Source organism: Propithecus coquereli, unplaced genomic scaffold (assembly GCF_000956105.1).
Source record: "Propithecus coquereli isolate 6110/MARCELLA unplaced genomic scaffold, Pcoq_1.0 Scaffold344, whole genome shotgun sequence".
Taxonomy (NCBI): domain Eukaryota; kingdom Metazoa; phylum Chordata; class Mammalia; order Primates; family Indriidae; genus Propithecus; species Propithecus coquereli.
In genome coordinates, this window is record NW_012149108.1 from 1,107,459 (window position 1) to 1,126,275 (window position 18,817).

The 18,817-nt window shown below is 44.3% G+C and overlaps 1 protein-coding gene across 1 annotated transcript in view; it reads right to left on the reverse strand.

Moving 5' to 3' along the window:
• TENM4 (teneurin transmembrane protein 4) overlaps window positions 1-18,817 on the reverse strand; it is a 431,524-nt gene that overhangs the window by 175,800 nt on the left and 236,907 nt on the right. Inside the window, exons 7-9 of the mRNA XM_012651003.1 lie at window positions 11,150-11,320; window positions 3,973-4,187; window positions 2,183-2,393 (exon numbers count right to left, since the gene is read on the reverse strand). Coding sequence (XP_012506457.1) covers window positions 2,183-2,393; window positions 3,973-4,187; window positions 11,150-11,320 — 597 coding nt within the window. The remainder of the gene's footprint in view (window positions 1-2,182; window positions 2,394-3,972; window positions 4,188-11,149; window positions 11,321-18,817) is intronic.

Below are 18,817 nucleotides of genomic sequence, written 5' to 3' on the forward strand. Positions count from 1 at the left end.
CAAAGTGAAGACAGGTTTTATCTTTTAGGTGAGAATGCAGAAACCACAGGGAAAAGCAAATCCGTCTCCCCAATCATGATAAAACAGGCTGGCAAGCTCTGACAAGCCAGGGATCGGCAAAGGTACCTCACTGTACCTACATTTTATTTCTCTAAGATGCGTATCCTAATTAAAAGTAGCTTTCTTTTGGGGTTTGTATTAATATCCTTTCATATTTATGCTCAGTTATTAAAAATAAATAAGCCTGATTATAAAAGCTCTTAGTTCTATGCAAGCGCCATACTTCATGCTTAAGAGAAGTCAGGCTGTGAGACCATGAAGCTGCAACTCAGGCACTGCCGTGACTTGATAATCACGTCCTTCAACTCAAGCCACCAAGAAAGAGAAAAAAGCAGAGACTGCAGCCTTGCAAACCCTGCCGAGTGACAGCCAATTGAGGGTGAGGGCCAAACCTGGGCCTCCAGTGACAGGGAAAGGCGGCCCTGATATCACCAGTAACCATCGAGCTGCAGCCTCGCATTCCAGCATCCTGAGAAACCAAGAGCTGGGAAACCTAAGTGACTTGTGCAAGGTGGAAACACGACTTAGTGGTGGAGACTCAGAACTGAGCATACTTCCCGCTTCCCCCTGAAAATAGGCATTTGGGGAGCAATCCCAGACTGCGGCCACTGACAGTCCCGCCGAGGGGAGCTCCCTGCCTTCCTCACTGAGAGACACAACGCCCCGGGCACTGGGCTGCGCGTTGGCAGGTGGAGAAGACCATGCCAAAGTCCCTGCCCTCCAGGCACTGAGTCCAGCGGCTAAGACAGACACCTCCAAATCAAGGGCACCACAGAGGCTGCTTCCTGCGTCACACCTGGCTGCCTGATGCCCCCCGCCCGTCCCCTTCATTTTGCCAAGAGGGTAGAATGTCGAGGCTGCATTTACAGCAGAAGCTTATTACTCATGCCCTCTATTTAATGGGAACCTATTCTCTGCCTCAACACCAAGGACAAAATTTCAAATAAGAGGTTAAATGGCCTGAAATTGACGTCTACTGTTTAGAAGTAAGAACCAGGGTCTTGTAAGAGTTTTGGAAACCTAGAAATCAGAGTCAGAGATTTTTATTAAACTCTATTTTTCCATGCCATAGGGACTCCCAGCCAATGACTGAGACAGAGTGACAGAGTTTTCAGGTGGACTCGAAGCCACACAGGACTTTTCATTAAGCAGAAACCCCATTCCCAGGTGTTCTGATGAATAGAGTTATGTTTTTCTGTAAGTTTTATTTTCCTGTAGGGTATTTTACCTCCAGGCCGTGTCATAGTGCTTCCAATATAAACTCAGAAAAAATGTTTTCTGTCCCGAATCACCTAGACTGTCATGTTCTAAAGTACACCGTGGCAATCTAAGGAGAAGAGAAATCCTATGACATGTGTTGGTAAAGAAGAAAAATTCTTTAAATAGAGTGCCCGACTACCCAGACCCCCATGAGCTTGCGAGGCGGCCGAGGGGCTCGCTGCGACCTGAGAGCTAAGGCCCTCTTCCACCGCGAGGGACACGGAAGGTGCCAGCACTGGTCTCGCACGGCAGGGCTCACTCTTTGTCAGAGATGAGGATATCTCTGTTCTCAGCTAAACCCCAGTCTGACTGATTACGTTATTCGTTCAGCCCTTTGCATTGCTATCCTCACTTTCTCTTCAAGCCTTTATCTTCTTTTCTCATCTGCCAGGGGTCATTGGCTCCCAAGCAAAACAAACCAAAACAAAAAGAAAACTCGAGCACCCAATCAGTGCGTTGAACCAAGTGAGACTCTAAAGGCAAACAGGTGGGATGGAAGTGCCAAGAAGAGAGACGCTGCCTGCATGAGGCTTGTCGTGCAGGATTCCTGCCTCATGGTCAGTTCTGCCCCAGTCTCCAGACGTGCCGCACTCCCAGCTGCTGTGCCACGCACCAGGCCGCAGCCAGCACAGGAGGACGGTAGGCGACAGCCTGGGCTCAGGAGCCAGCCCAGAGCGGCCTTCCCGCCCCTCCTGCGGCTCCTGCCCTGTATCTCCTGCCGACTCCTCTGCAGCAGGCCCAGCCGGGAGGCCTCGTGCCAGGTCCCAGGGGCATCCGCAGCTCTGACATTCCCTTGTCGGTGTCAGCCCCCAGAATCCCCAAGGAGCCCCCCACCTGAAGAGACAACACCCCACTTCCTTACCGATGGCAGTGGTGAGAAAGGAAACCACTTCGGACTCCTTCCCGTCATTGTAAAAAGCCAAGTGCCAGATTCCTGAATCCAAATACTGGATGAAGCCGGTCTCATGGCTGGAGGGGGGGACCACTCCCCGAGACTGGCGCTGGGGTCCCTCCAGGCTCCGTGCTTCCTGGGCCAGGAGCCTCCTTCCATCCAGAAGCTCCACAAAATCAAACTACAGGACAGAGAAAGCACAATTAGCGGTGGGTCTGCTCCACCACACGCCGGGATCCTTCTCCTGGGAAGGACACGGGGAAACAAACTGAGAGAGGCGCGAGAGGCTGGAGCTGCGGGAAGGCTGGTCAAACTTCTCCCCAGGCCCCAGGTTTTCATGGTAATATTCCCCCAATTCTCTTGTGAGTGTGGCATAATTAGTGGATTATTTTTAGTTTCATTTTAATTTTTGCTGTATGGGTGGATGAGTTTGTACCAGGACAACCATGCTTTTCAGTGGTGGGCACATGATTAAAAACCCAGGCACTTCATGATTGTTTGAACTCTGTGCAAGTAACGACAGGAATCTCAAGGGTCTAGGACTGGAATTGGAGCCCTGGACGGGACTGGAATGCCAGTCATGTGCACATGAAAATTTGATTTATATCTACATTTTTTGTGACAATGGTCCTTTCTAAGTGCTCCAGTTTCAGGGAACAAATTTAGGGGGCCTACACTGGATCAGCTCTAAACTCTATCAGTACTTACCTGCTGTGTCAAATACAACTGCCAATTGACCAGAGACTGCTTGTGTGAGACTCCAGAAGCCAGTCACACGGTGCTAACAACAGGTAGGTGGTTAAGTCCTACCAGCCTACTAGCAAGCACATTGAGTAGGTATCTAGCTAGCTAGCTTTAAAAGAGCAAACCGACAAGATAGCTATTTATTCTATCTCATGTAAAACTGTCTGGAGATAAGAAGTCCGGGACACAGCAGTTCTGAGTCCATGGGGCCCAGACCCCTCTATTTTTCTGTGACTCCCTCCAGAGCCAATGTATCTATCTAGCTTTTAACTAAAATCCTAAGTGTTAAATAACTACTGGGGCTAGGAAGACTGCATCTGGCCTGGGAGAGCCTGATGGCTGCCGATGATTTATATTCCTCCAATTCTAGAGCTTGGAGGACCTTGGACAAGTCTTTGGTAAACTGGCCCAGTCATAACTGGTAAAGAACAATCATCCTGGACGAGTTTTCTCGAGTGTTTCTGGTGTGCATGTGTCTGAGTAAACGTGCAATCCCGAAGGAGAGAGAAGGATGCACACGGCCAGGGAAGCGCCGTTTCCTCTCAGCCTGGGCCGCACCGGCTGCCTTGTGTTATTCTTTATTCTTCACAACAGCCCTGCATCGCGGGTATTGTTACCAGCATCTTATAGATAAGGAAACTTGCTTTGAGAGAAGTAATGAAACGAGGGGTACATACATAGCTGATAACAAGAGGATTCAAACTGAGGTCTGTCTGACTCCAAAGTGCATGCTTTTTTCTCTGGATCACATTTCCAGGGTAATTTAACTTAGGAGATTAGGCAATAGCAGAAAGGCCATTAAGAGATTTCCTAGAATTCCTTGCTCTTTAAAAGCCCCAGGGATATCTTACTCATCTGAAAAGGAGGGTCTGAGAGGGGGTAAATGGATGCAGGAGCTATAAAGTATATGCACTTCCCTTCAGGTTCAAGGATCCCGGTTGGGCTTCTTGACTCTGGGTTGAGATTTGAGGTACGAGCCCATGAAGATCAACAGGGTACAAGGGGGTTCTGGTTACCTGAGTATGTGAAGGAGGAAGGCCTTTTCTGCCATAAATGCCCACCAGAGCTGCCTTTCCCAGCGACACATTGAATTTCAGATGCACAGGATGGTCTATGAACACCTGAGATCTCCAGAAAGTGCCAGGAGGAATCTTCTGTGATGCTCGTCTTCCCACATCGATTTCTCCAGAGTCTATAAAACTGTCCTCTGGAAAGAAACTACTGGGCTTTCCTACCAAGACACAGGGAAGGAGAGACAAAAGCATCCCAGTTAGCCACACATGAAGCAAGGAATCAGCGCGTCTGAACACCTAGGACTCTCCTCAGCCTTGAACTCCTCTCTACGATGTTCTGCTGCCAGCATCCCCTACCCCCATGGAGGAGTAAGAAAGTCCAGAACTTTTTTTCTCCAGCGATGCTCAAATTGTTCTGCTAAAAATATGCATTCTTCCAAAGCAGTATGGGTCCTCCCCAAGGGCCATCTGTTTACTGCATAATTCCACGGCTTGTTAAGATATATTTTGATCCTAAAAATAATCATTTGCAGTCACATGCGAGTAACTCTGTGCTTTTGTGTGTGTGTCAAGGGGAACACGGTAAAATAGAAAGGATAGGAGAACGAGGTGGTATTGTTAAGTTTCCAACTCAGAATGATTCCCCCAGCAGTGGGAAGTGTGACTTGAGTGGAGTGGGGTATTTTAAAAGTTTACTAATTTGTGTACACATTGGAAGCCAAATTCTAAGGCTAAGATATGTGGATGGGGGTTTGTGTTTGGGGCAGAGTTATGCGTTGGGGAAGATAAGGAAGAGGGTACTTTTGAAGGGATGAACAATTTATGCAAAATGCTTGTCTTTAAATGAGGGTGAATATCATTTTTCTGCTAAAGTGAGTAAAGTTGAGGGAATTTCTCAAGTTCATACACAAAGTCTATGCCATACTTAGAAATTCAACCCAGGTTCCCAACCCTGTGCCCAGCATCCATGCAGGAGATTAGGAGTAAGGTCTCTTGGCCATTTCTGTCACCAATCAGGAGAGTGACAGCTTTGTGGGGGCAACACAAGTGCCAGGAAGGAGGGCTGCTTATCGAACTTCCTCTATTTAGTAATTAAATGCTCATGTGAAAAATTGAAACCCTAACTTCCTGCCAGACATCAGCCTTCTGAAGAGTCAGGAGGGAGCTGAAGGAAACTCTAGGGATGTTAGGAAGACCACCCTTAGGACACTGAAAAACCAAAGTCAAGTCAACAGACTATGTTTTATTTGTCATTACAAAGGACTCCCGGGGTATCTTAGTTCCAAGGCTTGTGTGCTGTTAGCGATGTGATGTTCGAAGAGACACTTTAGAGAACAAGAATTCATTTGTAAAGAAAACACATTTTGGAACTTTTTATAAAAAACATTTGGGGAATAAGAAATTAAAATGTCTTTTTTCCTCTAGCTTTGTAAGACTCTTTACAAAGCATATTTGATGCTGCAATGGAGCCTGGCAGGGCATTGTTATAGTCATAAAATATTCTACTGTTTTAAATAATAAAATTCAATTTAAATGTTAAATTTCTCCATGTTATCATTCCTGTATAAACGCCTGGGCAGAAACATCAGGTCTTTAGTTTCAAACCGTTAAATGTTATTTTAATTAAAAATATGCCAACAAAAAATTTAAAATGCACACTATCAATAAAAGTACCACTAGTATTCTGTCATTAGCATGGGAAAGAGTTTGCATTTAATTCCTTTACGGAAAGAGTGTGCCCCAGACTTTTACCTTCAAAATACAGACACACAAACCACCACACTGAGTTACAAAGTTCAAAGACAGAAGCTAAATTCACAAAGTATTATGATGAGAGAGAATTATTCGCATTCTTTCTTATCTGATTTTTGGGCTACCAATATCACAACCCTTCTAAATCCCAGGTAGAAAATAGTATACCCACAGCTTTTAATTCTACTAGGGAGGTAGAATTAAGAGGGAGTATGAAACAAAAGCAGATGAGTTCTGAGCTTCTTACTCCTAAAAACTGCAAAGAAATAAGTGCAATACTGCTAATTCCTAGGGCTCATTTCCTTTGTGACTAGGTGGGCATCAGAGCTGACGTGATTTGAGAATTGTCTGCGTTCAAATAATTCCTATGTTCTGAAAATAAATAACGGAAAACTGCTTCCCCATTTTAGCATGCTGCTGGAGAACCCTGCATAGTTCATTTTCTCCCCCAGTGAGCATATTTTTAGGAGCCAGCTACTGTATCAGGTAGGTTCTACAGCCTTATAGGTAGAGGCCAAGCCCAGAGGTCTGCTGGCCCCCAGAGGCATAAATAAGTTGGCTCTTACCCCACAGGAGGTGATAAAAGGGGACTTTTTTTTTTTTCCCAGCACTCTAGTATTTCACCTAGGTGGGCTGGATGGGAGGTAGAAAACTATCTTGGGTGTGTATACGATGAAATAAAAGTAGTAACTTCTGTTCTGGGGTATATCCTCCACCAGGAACTCGAGAGCCTCTGGTTGCCAGTGGTCTCCACACTCCAGCCACGGGGGCTGGGTTGGGGACTCTGGAGGGGAAAGAGCTAGCAGCCTGCTGCTCACCTTTACCTGATGGGGAAGAGTCATGAGAAGGCTATGCCGAGGGTTGGCAGAGTGAAATGCCTTCCTCCTTTCTTGCCTTTTGAAAACCCTTATTGCTTTCTACTTTCTAGATCCTATTAATATGAGAGTCTTTGTCCTTAATTCTAAGTACCAAGCTGTGAGCACTAGGATATAAAATATCCCACCGTGAAACAAAACCTACCCATGGTGGGAGTATAATGAGGGAGGGCAGAGGGTAGAGGCAATTGGAGGAGGAAAGTCCTGTGTATAAAGTTCTTCTTATCCCTACCTACATTCTGGAAAATAATAACAATAATAATAATAATAATAATAATACATGTTAGTGGTAGAAATGGTGATAAAGGCAGAGGAAGTAGTATTAGTTGTAGCATTAGCTACCATTTAATGAGCTCCAACCACATTGGCAGCACCTTCACATGTATCAATTAATTCTCACAAGATTAAAATCTATATACTGAGGCTCAGAATACTTAAAAAAACATTTAGAGGCTGGGCACAGTGGCTCATGCCTATAATACCAGCACTTTGGGAGGCCAAGGTGGGAGAATCACTTAAGGTCATGAGTTTGAGACTGGCCTGGGCAACATATTCTAAAAAAAAATTAAAAAAAAAAAAAAAACCTTTCAGGGATGAAGCCACTTGAGTTCCCTCTTTATTTGTTAGAATATAGCTTCTGAGAGCTCTAAATTGAATGACTAATTAAAACTCTATAAAGACATTCTCAGTGGTGGTGGGGTGCATCAACCCTTTTAAAGGGCAGGAGTCCAGTGGCAGGCTAAATATCAAAGCTAGACAGGCTAGATCTAAGGCCCATTTAAGAATTACCCTAGGGTGCAAGAGGTTGATCATTTTTATGAATTGGAACTCGACAACAGATCCCAAAGTTAAAGGGCAACAGTCAGGGTCTCAAAACATTCATGAGAAGGATACCATACCGTCACTGGGTGCCCCCAGAGGCTTAACAAACAGTATGAAGAGCTCAGTTCAGCATTAGGGTCCCCCAAGAGCATGATTCGGTTTCACAGGGCAGATTCCACTGGAGACAGTCCTTTGCTTTGTAAAGCTAGACAGATTTAGGCTTCCTACAGCAGTGCTGTGCAAATACACAATTAAGTCTACAAAAGAAATTTCTCAACAAATTGCTGAAATGATTGGATAGCTCAGTTAAATAAGCAAGATTTGGAAGAAATGAAATTCCATGCACTTCCCAATCACAGTCTTTACTTTCCTGAACTGAGACCTATCTATACAGGTTCTAAACTTCTAATCAACTAACATTCTCCCCTCCCTCCACCTTTTTCGTTCTTTGCAGTGCAATAACTTGCACAAAGAATCCTTTAGTTTCCTTAGCAACTGTTTGAAATTTATTTGGTTATCAAAATAGGCTGTTCCATTTTGGAGAGCCCAGCTGAGTCTGCGCATGGCAATTTGCATGGTTCAAACTGATGGGCAATTCTGATTTCACTGCAGAAAGAAGAAAATGCTATCCCTAGCCTACCAATTCAACCATCAGAAATGCCTGTTTATTCAGTGCTTTTTTCCCCATTCCCCATTAATGCATAACACAAGTTCTTGTGGCTTTACTTTGAAAGGCTGCTGTATTTGGTTTCTGTCCCATGACAGCCCTGAAATGGTTACAGCCATTTTGAAAATATAGTACGAATTGCAGTTTGTTGTTATTCTCAAAGACGTGGTGAACATTTACAATACTGGGATTATCATATATTTAATATGTATTATATAGTTAAACAAATCTATATCCTTTAAAATATTCAAAAATACCCTAAACCTTTGCAGGATCTCTGGAGGAAATGTTAATTAATCTGGATTTGGGGAAATTTAATAACTTATAAGGGATAGCTTGGGATTTGAGTGGACAAGGAGGGAACTAATATTTGTTGAGTGCTTCTTCGCCCTAGGCTTTGAAAGGATAGGTATTATCATCCCTGTTCTACAGATTAGGAGGCCAAAGGAGATGCAGTAACTGGCATGAGTTAACACAGCCAGTTATAAGGTGGGGTCAGGCCCAAAAACTATCTGGCTCCAAGATCCATTTTTCTTCTTTCTGTCATACTACACTGCTTCCCCCATCGTTGAGGAGCAGAGACTCTAATCTTAATTCTGGAATCAGCTCTCTTCTCAAATACCCTTAGATGGGACAAGAAATATGTACTCACATCAGGGTTAAAGACTTTCTCCATTGAGATATGTCTAAGGAACTACATTTTTAACATCACAATTAAAAACATAAACTGAGTAGACATTGCTATGGACAGGGCAAAAGAAATTGAGAACCATGTGGCCTCACAGAAACTATAGGAAGCTTTGTCCTCTGATTTTCCAGACTGATGTATTTTTCGTCACAGTAATTGCTTTTGATGCTGACCACTTCCCAGCACTGCACTGCATTGAAGGGGTTTGTAAACAGGATTTCCATTTGCATCAGTAATGACAGATAATCCCTTTAAGCAAAAATACTCCAATTAAAATAAACCAATAAACTGCTCCAATTTTATTTTGTCTCTTATCTGTACCTCCTGCTCCTTGGGAAAAACAAAACAAAACCTAAACAACCCACAAACTAATTTCATTAGAGTGGGAGATTTCAGATAGATCCAACTCCTGTTTAAAGAAGGTTTGATAGAGATCATGGAGGGAAGAAAATACATTTTGCTAAATGAGATCCTTTACCAGTGCCTTGGGGATTGAGTATACTTTATATCTACATTTGTACGTGCTGGTCTAAGGCAGTCCTCACTTTATGGCATCGACCTGGCATCTGACACTATACACTGACATGGGCACCACATGCCAACAAGCAGGACCATGGACAGGGCCAACTCGGAAAAAAAATTGGGAAGCCCTGTCCAGTTGTCATATGATGATTCTGTTACTAATTCCATACACACAACTTACAAATGAGAATGTACCTTAGAGAGAATCTAGTTCAATATCCTCCTTTTGAAGAGGAAGGAAATGATGCCCAGAAAGTCTGTTCCAGGGATTTGCTTAAGGCCACCCCACAGGTCAGTGGCAGCAGCTAGATAGATGTGTGCTTAGGGATTCTGACTCCTAACCCAGAGCTCCTCCCATGGCCCCATTCATGATACTTCCCTCCATATCCTACTAAGGGGCAAATGTATAAATTATTCAATGTTTTAAGTCTGAAAATCTCTGCAAAGGGGAGGACTGGTTTTGCCCCGGAAAATATTGTACAGGAGTTCTGGCTTGGCTCTGTGGAAATGATCCCAGTCCTCACCTCCCTTAAAGATGACCACAGGCCAAGAGTTCACTTTAGCCTTCAGGATCATCATTTCCGAGGTCATGAGTAGCCACTATGACCAAACATATGCCACCCTGCTAACCAAGCCGACTGCTGGAAGGCAAATTCTCGTAAGGACAGAGAAGCTCAAAAGCCATGATCCCAAAGTTAACTGAGCTGAGAGGAAAGAAGATGGAAGCAGTGAGGGTTAGAGGAAGCAAGGGCCACTTTGCTGACCGAGGGGACACCAGAGAGATAAAGCAGGCCATAGCAGAGGCAGGAGAAAGAATGGCCACACTGTCCAGAATGACAACCAGGCTGGCCTGGCTCTGACATCTCTCCTGGTGCTAATTTTTGTGAGTCTGTGCCACTCTTTTGGCTGACAGTGAAAGGATGTGTGTCCATGGCATGTTAGAAAGACCTCTAAGACATTCAGAACATGGGTCTATGGATGTCCCATTCAAGAATGCCAAACCCAAACGCCACCACCATCTCTGTCACTGATAGAGAAATATCCTGTCTCACTGTACAACAGAATTTCACATCCATATCTCCCTCAGGGTCCTGTAGCCTTGGGCTGAGTCATGCAGGGAAGCTCATGGAGACAGCACTAGCCCTGGAGTCACAGACCTGGGCTCATATTCCAGACTCCACCACCTACTGTGACTCCGGCCAAGCCACTTAATTAATGTGATCCTTAGTTTTTGCATCTAGAATAGCATAAATGATTATAGTTACCTCACAGGATGTCTGTGAGGATTAAATGTAAAACTCGATCGCTTGACAAAAAGCTTTGAAACAAACAAGCTGTACAAACACTAATGATTATTATTATTGCAGATGTGGAAAGTGGAACTCAGGATAATTAAGTGACTTGTTCAAGGTCACATGGTTGGTAAATGCTAGGCCATTGCAGTGGTGTTTCCATGAAACCACAAGAGTCCAAGAATCTTTCCATTACAACGCACTGTCTACCCACACACCACACCCCACTCCCACAGATGCCCGTTCGTCCCATGAGGTTTGCCCGGAAGGGCTCGTTTGACCCCACACAGACGGCCACCCCAGCAGTGTGAAGCCCCCTTGAGGCATGGGATGGGACATCGCTGAGCACCACGAGCCCTGCCCAAGCCCCCCATGAGCTCTCAGTGACAAGGAACTGCGATGAAGACAAAGGTGGACCGGCAGCCGGCGTGGAGTGCGCAGGGATGGAGGAAGCACTAGAGCATGGAGCTGTGAGCCAGGCACATGACGCGCATGACGGAGGTCTCCTCGGCTCAAAGGCAGACACAGAGGACTCACGACACGGACAACGCAGCGACCCTACCTTCTGCGGCTCCTTTGCCTTTCCTGTCAGGGGTCTCTAAGCCAGTGCCCCCTGAGGGGTACAGGGAGACGTCCGTTGGCACAGGCCAACTGCTGGCTGTGTCCTCCGTGATCTCATACATCTGCCCCTCCATCGGCTGCAGGTGCCAGTTTAGGCCAAACAGGTGCATGGCTGTGGTGAGCAATGAGAAAAGTCATCTTTTTCTGCTGGAGGTGGAAATGGAACTCCCAAGCCAAAAGGGAAGGGTGGGTGGGGTGGGGAAGATAGGCATTCAGCTCAGTTCAACAAACAGCACCCAGAGAGAGCTCTTGCAGTGCTGGGCCTCGCAAAGGAGATCGAGGCTTGGACCCTGCCCCTGAGGGGCTCACAGTCTGGTAGAGCTGGAGGGGAACAGAGAGGGGGAGTTTCAGGAGCTCTTGGCTTTTTACTTAAAAAGATAAATAACAATCTAGGGGGAGAATTGCAATCTGTATCACAAAGAGTTAATTTTCTTAGCATAAAAATAGCTTTTATAAATAATAAGCAAAGTCCAACAACTCAGTAGGAAAATATGCATAGGATGTGAACAGACAGTTTACAGAATAAGAAATACAAATGGCTCTTAATCATACGAAAAGACTCTTGGCATCACTCATAGTAAAAGAAATGTAACTCAAACTCTGAAATACTATTTTTCGCATATGGCTTGGCAAAGATGAAAAAGGTTGAAAATATACTATATTGGCAGAGAATGGGAAGCAAGAATTCTCATACTTGCTGGTGTGAGAATAAGCTGGTACAAAAGATATGGAGGGCAATTTGATAAAAGCTAGCACATTTAAAACACACACTTTATCCGGGACTTAAATGTTCCAATTCTAGAAATTTCTCCTCCAAGTATACTCATACTTGTACTAAATGATGTACAAAGGCATAGTTTGCAATAGTAAAATATTAGAAACCAGTTTGTCGACAAGGCACAAGGTAAGTGATAGCCACACAACAAAATAGTATGCAACCATAAAAAAGTGAGGAAGCTCTTTATGTATTTTTCTGGAAGGAAAACTACAATATGCAGAAGTGTATTTGATATACTACCTTTGGGTTAAAAAAATTCCTGTATATGTACACAATATTTCTGGAAATATAAGAAAGACACTAGTAACAGTGGGTTTGTCCTATGAAGGAAAGAGATAGTATGCATTGGGGGTGGAAGGAAGACTTGCTTTTCACTATGTATCTTTTGTATGTTTCCATTTTGCACCATGTGCATGCATTTCTGTTTTAAAAATTTTTTTCCAAGATAGCAACTGCTAAATCGTCATGTACAACAATCTAGAAGAGACCATAGGATGCCAAAGAATGAACGTTATCCCTTGAGATACACAATGCCTGAGAAGGTTAGGAAGCCTGTTTCCAAAAGCTTTGTGATCTAGTTCAAAATGTCTGCTTACATCCCATCTTAGGATTCAAGACTTGGACCTTGTCAATGGTCCAGACTCACCTCTTCCGGGATGCCTACCTCAAGTCCCCATACAAAGAGTTAATAAGCACTCGAGTCCCTGGACTCCCAAAATACCTGGTGTGTATACTCACTGTATTGTTCCACTGATGGACATTTTCTGAAAGCCCACTCTATGACAGATTCTAGAGAGCCAGAACTGAATCAGACGGTCCCTGCTTCAATAAGCTCATAGTCAAGTAGGAAAGACGGACAAATAACAACGTCTATTCAGAAGGACTAGAAGGCCCAGGTGGGTAACTGATCCATTAGGAGGGCCAGGAAGACAGAGAAGGATCTACAGAGATATGAAGGCCCATAAGTAATGTATTTACTATTTACTAAGGACCTACTGTGTGACAGGCAGTGTGCTGGGTAACTTGCATATATTACGTGTAATCCTCATGGCAAGCTCACCAAACCCAATTTACAGAGGTGCACATTAAGGCTCAGAAGGTTAGTTAAAATTATGATAATTATAAAACTATCATTTATTGAGTGCTTACTATGTGCCATGCATTGTGCTAAGAGTATTAAAAGCAACATTTCCTTCAACTCTCGCAACAGTCTTAAAAGACAAGTATTAATAATTTCATTTTACAGATGAAGAAACTAAAGCACAAGATTAATTAACATATGCAAGGTTAAACTGCTAACAAGTGGCAGAGTCTAGATTAGCATCCCAAACTGTTCAAACCCTGAAAACACAAACCATCAGTGGTCAGTCTTCCTGGTGTGAAGACCCGGGCTCCACCCACTTGCTAGGCCTCCTCCACTGGCTGTATCTAGCAAGGTGGGCGTCATAAAGACATCCCCTTTAAACAGCAAATAGTCCCCAAGGCTTTTAAGTCTCTTTTAGGTGGCAACATAGGTTACCTGGCCCCAGTTTACGGGAGGTGTCATGGATGGCGGTTTTGAGGGTCTGTGTCATTGCCTTTAAGACACGACAAACTGCCGAGGAGACTGGAGCACAGGACGCCCTTGTGACTTCTAGCCCAAACAGGAGCCATCCAGGAACACATGCAAGTCTGCTTTAGCTCGGGGGCTGCACTCTGGTCAAGATCTGACCGTTTGCTTTTTCTTTGGTGACTGTGATGCAGGGGAAAGTGTGCGGGACCAGGAGTAAGAAAACTGGTTTTGAATCCTAACTGCCACTTCTTAATTGTAGTCCTCTCATCTGAGAAATGGGTATGGAAATTTCAGAAATTTCCAAAGACTGTTGTACCCAATGAGGAAATATGTGGTAAAATGCTTTGCAAACTGTACATACGTGTGATGACTATATCTTATAACCACAGTATTTGTACCATTGATGATAATGATATCGACAATAGTTGCTGACGTTTATTGAGTACCTTTTTAGGTACCAGATACTCTATGAAGTGCTCTGCACTGCTCTCTGCTACCTCCGTGTAGTTGACAGTAACAACAGAACAGTTAGCTTGCCCGGAAGGAATGAATACTCTGCTATTTCTGAGGCTCAGTTAGCTCACATTTCTGCTTACCTTCCTACTGTTTCAGTGTGTGTATCGGCAGCTCCAAAGGTAATGGAGAAATTGTTTGAGCTACAGACAACTCAGATGTATGCAGTTAAATGAGCAGTGCTTCTTTCCCCATTAGAATCAATTATCTCATCTAAGTGTGCCAAAGTGCTGTCTTGTTAAAAGGTCATGAGAATTAACTAATCCCAGAATGAAAAGAATTCTCACAGCTTTGTGAAGAGAAACCTTTTTATTGTCAAAGCTTTCTCTTATTTTTAACAAGATGCAAAAGCAAGTCCTTGCTTTAAAAAAAAAACTATGCTGAGGGGAGAAATAAGCCAAGGGAAAAAGGTGTTGCAGGTGAAAATGATCAACAGGTCTGGTGGCGGGGACCCAGGGGAAGTTAGTTAGGGCAAGACAGTCCCCAGCTGGGGGGATGTGGCGCGTAGAGGTGGATGTCCTCCCTTCCAATCACAGAGGCCCACACCGCTGCGAGGGTGGGCACTCACCTCCATGACCAGTAGAAGATGCATTCCTGAAAACTACCTGGGAAAGCAAAGCTCTGTATCCAACTCCAACTCAGACTGATTCTCTTAGAAGATGTAGCCATCCACAAATAATTTTGGAGGCTGGTGGGTATGGAAGTAAACCCAGGGTCACCAAGATTGGAATGCGAAATGGCTAGCTGGCAGTTAAGATTTAAATGCAGGAGTAGGATGAGTTACCCAAGACTGTAGAGCTAGTGGAAGTTTGAAGCAAGTTTCAAACTCAGCAGCCTGTGTTCCCAAACCAAGCTTCCTCTTTTACATCATTTACTTTATTTATTTATTTATTTAATGGGCAACATGAAGCCACCAGCAAATAAAGTTTGAAATAAATGTTGGGGGGGGGTCTCATAGTGATAATAAACAAACATTTCTTGGCCCATAGCAACCCTCATTTAAAGCTGTGTATAGTAGTAAGTGCATGTTGTCCAAATGATTTAGAAGTAATAATTAAGGATCAAAAAAAAAAAAAAAACCACTAACAAAGTAGCCTGCTAAGAATGGACCAGACCACCAAAACAATATAAATTATAATCACTATATTCCCCCGTTCCCTGAAGAATTAACGGTAAACACCTACCACCAATGTACATCACAATTATCTATATTACACCCTGCTCTGTGTTTTTATAACAGTTGTGCAAAACCCTCCTCAAGTACACTGAAGGTGGCCTAGATAAGAAATTTGGTTCTGCTTTTCCCTTAGACTAGTTTGTAATTCAATGAAAAGGTGAAAAGATGCTAAGGAGTTCAGAAAAAGGCTGTGGAAAGGTAGCAAGTTCAGGAGATCACCCACATTGAAATGTTAATGATTTCTGAAAGCCAAGAGCCAGGGTGGGGGACATTCTGATTCCCTTGGCTCTGGTCAATCTGATCCCAAGGCTGACATTTTCCTGTCACCTTTTCCTGCCCATTGAGACATGAGAGATGGCTCGGAAAGTGCAGGCTCTATCCTGACATTTTTAAGAAATGCTTCATAGATGTTCAGACACTGAAGCCTCCCCCAGCCCCCGGCCAGCAGGAGGCAATTAACAACATCATTATGCAGGAGTCACCAACACAAGTACAGGAGAGTTCCTGCTGTCAAGATGCCCTTCCCTTCCGAACACAGGAACCCACTTGCATGTGCACCTTAGCAGCTTCAGGGAGTGACTAGAGATGGTTATAACCACAAGGAGCTGTGGATTCAAGTGACATTTTTGGTTTCGAAAGGCATAGGAACCAACCCGGCCACACAGCTACCCACTTTTCTGTTCTATTTTAGTGCTCAGCTTTTTGTTTTTAATAGAGTCATTTCCATAAAATTGAAGTCACTGAAGTTCTTGGACTTATGGTCCTCTAACGGGGAAAACAATAACCAAAAAGACAAAACAACAACAACAAATAACAGGCTTTCATTTCCAATGTTCTCTTCCTGGTTTTGCTACAAAGCCACAATATTGAAAAGTTCCAAACCAAGAAGCTATGTACTCAGTGATGTACATGGCAGTGTAACCGGAAAAAAATTAGAAGCAACCTAGATGTCTAAAAATAGCAGAACAACTTAGCTAATTTATGGTATAGGTACTGGATGGAATATGAGGCAATCATTATAAAAAATAACTACAACAACCAGCAACAAGGGAAAAATGCTTAAGATACAATGTTAAGGAGGAAAAACAGGACACAAAACCGCATGTTTTTCCTGACTGCACCTCTGTACAACCAGGTTGCATGTTGGAAAAAAAATCTGTAAAGAATAAAATTGATATCAGGCTTTGAATTACAGCAATAAGATTCTTTTTTAGTTTCCAAACTCACTATAGTGCAACAGCATTAAAAAGAAAGCTCTACAACTCAGTGTCAGGAGCAACAGGTAGAGGAGAAGGATGATGGGGAGAGGGAGGGATCCTAACTTAGAGCATTTCCCACGTGTCAGACGCTGGAGAAGAGGACTGTGATGCTCCCTCATTAGATCCTTACATAAACCTGAGAAACTGGTTTTGCAAATGGAGAAACTGGAGGCTCAGAGAGGCTCTAAGGCTTGCTCAAAGACACACAGATAGGAAGTGATAAAGTCACATTTGAATCCAGATCTGACTGGTTCCAAAGCCCAGGCTTTCCTCCTGGCCCATCGCACTGCTGATGAGTACAATGCCTCAAATTACATTAAAATTAAAAAAAATTTTAAGGCAAAGCCTTTGCTGGCGGCATAGCCATATTGGCTCTTCTGAGACGTTGTTAAGGGGCTTTCCTCTTCTCAGGGATAAAGCATGGGGCCCCCCCTCCTTTCACCTCTGCCTGACCCATGGCTGATCCCCACAACCAAAGCCGAGTAAGGGCAAGTAGGGGCTTGTCTGTGGGCAGAGTCAGTCTGCCAGTTTGGGTCTATCCAAAGAACTCACAGCTTGTTCGTTTACTGGTTTTGGGCTTTGGGCAAAGTACTCAGCCTCTCTGAATCTCAGTTTCCTCATCTGTAAAATCAAGATGATAATAACCAGCTCTAAGGGTTAAATGAGATGATGTGCATAATTTGCTTAGAACTAAGCCTGGCTCATGGCAGGAGCTCGGTGACTGGCAGCTGTATCATCACTGTCATTTTGCTATGCTGACTTCCCTACATTCTATAGCCACCGAAAACTTCGTTTAAGCCAGCTCTGTCACAAGACCTTTTTTCTTCTTTTTATGTGTTCCCCATAATTCCCCTTCCATGTCAACTGCAAATGTTTTTAAACCGAGGGTCCGCTCCTGCTCCCATGAGCTGACAGACTTTGGGTATGGGAATAGAGATATTTGCCCAACGGATGAAACAGCTTTTAAAAGCAGAATCACTATAAAACAGCCTGACAGGATCCCACTGGTGACTATGTGGGGCTAATTTTAAATCAAGTGAATATATTGCTTTTCCTCCTGTCTCTGGATAAACTTGACTGCAACAATCAAGGCTACTGTCTCTCACTCCCAAATTAAGTGTTTTCTGGAGAATGGACTCGGGCACAATGAATCATTTTTCTGTACCACACAATGTTGTGGGGAAGGACGGCTTTTAGCAAGGATTCACGCGCAGCTGCTCAACGTTTCTGTAAATCAAGGCAGAGTCGGTGCAGAGCCGGAGGACGAGGCGCAGTCAGCCATGGAAGCAGGAAACAGGTGTGCCTACCGTTGATACGGAGGAGAATATCAGTTTAACCAGAGGGCACTGAAAACTGGTGACAAGGCAGGTTACAGGGGAACTGGGACCAAAACCTAATTTGTACAGAATAAACTGCTATTATTGCAATAATAGAATAAGAAAGCTGTCTCTCCCGGACACCTTTCGCCCGCAGGCTATACGAAGACCTCTTCTGTACATAACTAAGTTAGGAGTTGGCCACCTCCCCCCGGCCTTTGGACTAATAGCCCAGTTATCTGACCTCCCCCTGGCAGACTCTCAACACCGTGCTGGTTCCTGAGCACCAGACAGACCTGTGTTCCTTCTCTGTTCTGATGTTTACAGCTACGTGCCTATGGCACTCTTATGAGCCTCAGTTTCCTCATCTATAACATGGTGATAATATCACCCAGCTCTAAAAGTTGCAGAGATGGAAAGAAGTGCTGTGTTTTGTGACCTCACACAGTGCTTGGCAGTTACTGAAGTGACCACCAGACGCCTTCTTTGTTGGTATCACCACCATCATCCCTCTTGTGCACCGAGATTTTCATTGAGAAAATGACATAAGGACATACCAGGACTCGGAGAGTCAAGAAGCCTGAGTTTTTGCTCTGGTGTTGGGGGATGTTGCTACGACTGACCTTCCAGGTCCCAGGGATCTGCCAACCCATCTGCACAGATGAAGAGACTCAGGCTGGACAAGTGCATTTGTGGCAGGGCCTGGGACTGAGCTGAGGCCAGGTCTTCAGACTCCTAGTTCAGAGCTCTGTCCACTATGATGCTGTTACTAAGTCACAGCAGAGAATCCTGTTAAGAGCAGGACAGCCATCCTCATCACTTGATATCCTGCCAGGCACTGCTTCCCAGGTGAAGGGAGTCATCTCCCGGGGTCTAACATAAGGAGAGCACACCCACAGGATAGGCCATGCCAGGCCATCACACGGCCCTCCCCAGGGCAGGGATTATTCCTCCCATTTCTGCCCCTTAGCACCTAGTCCAGAGGATGAAGAAGAAAGGGAGGAAAACAAGGAG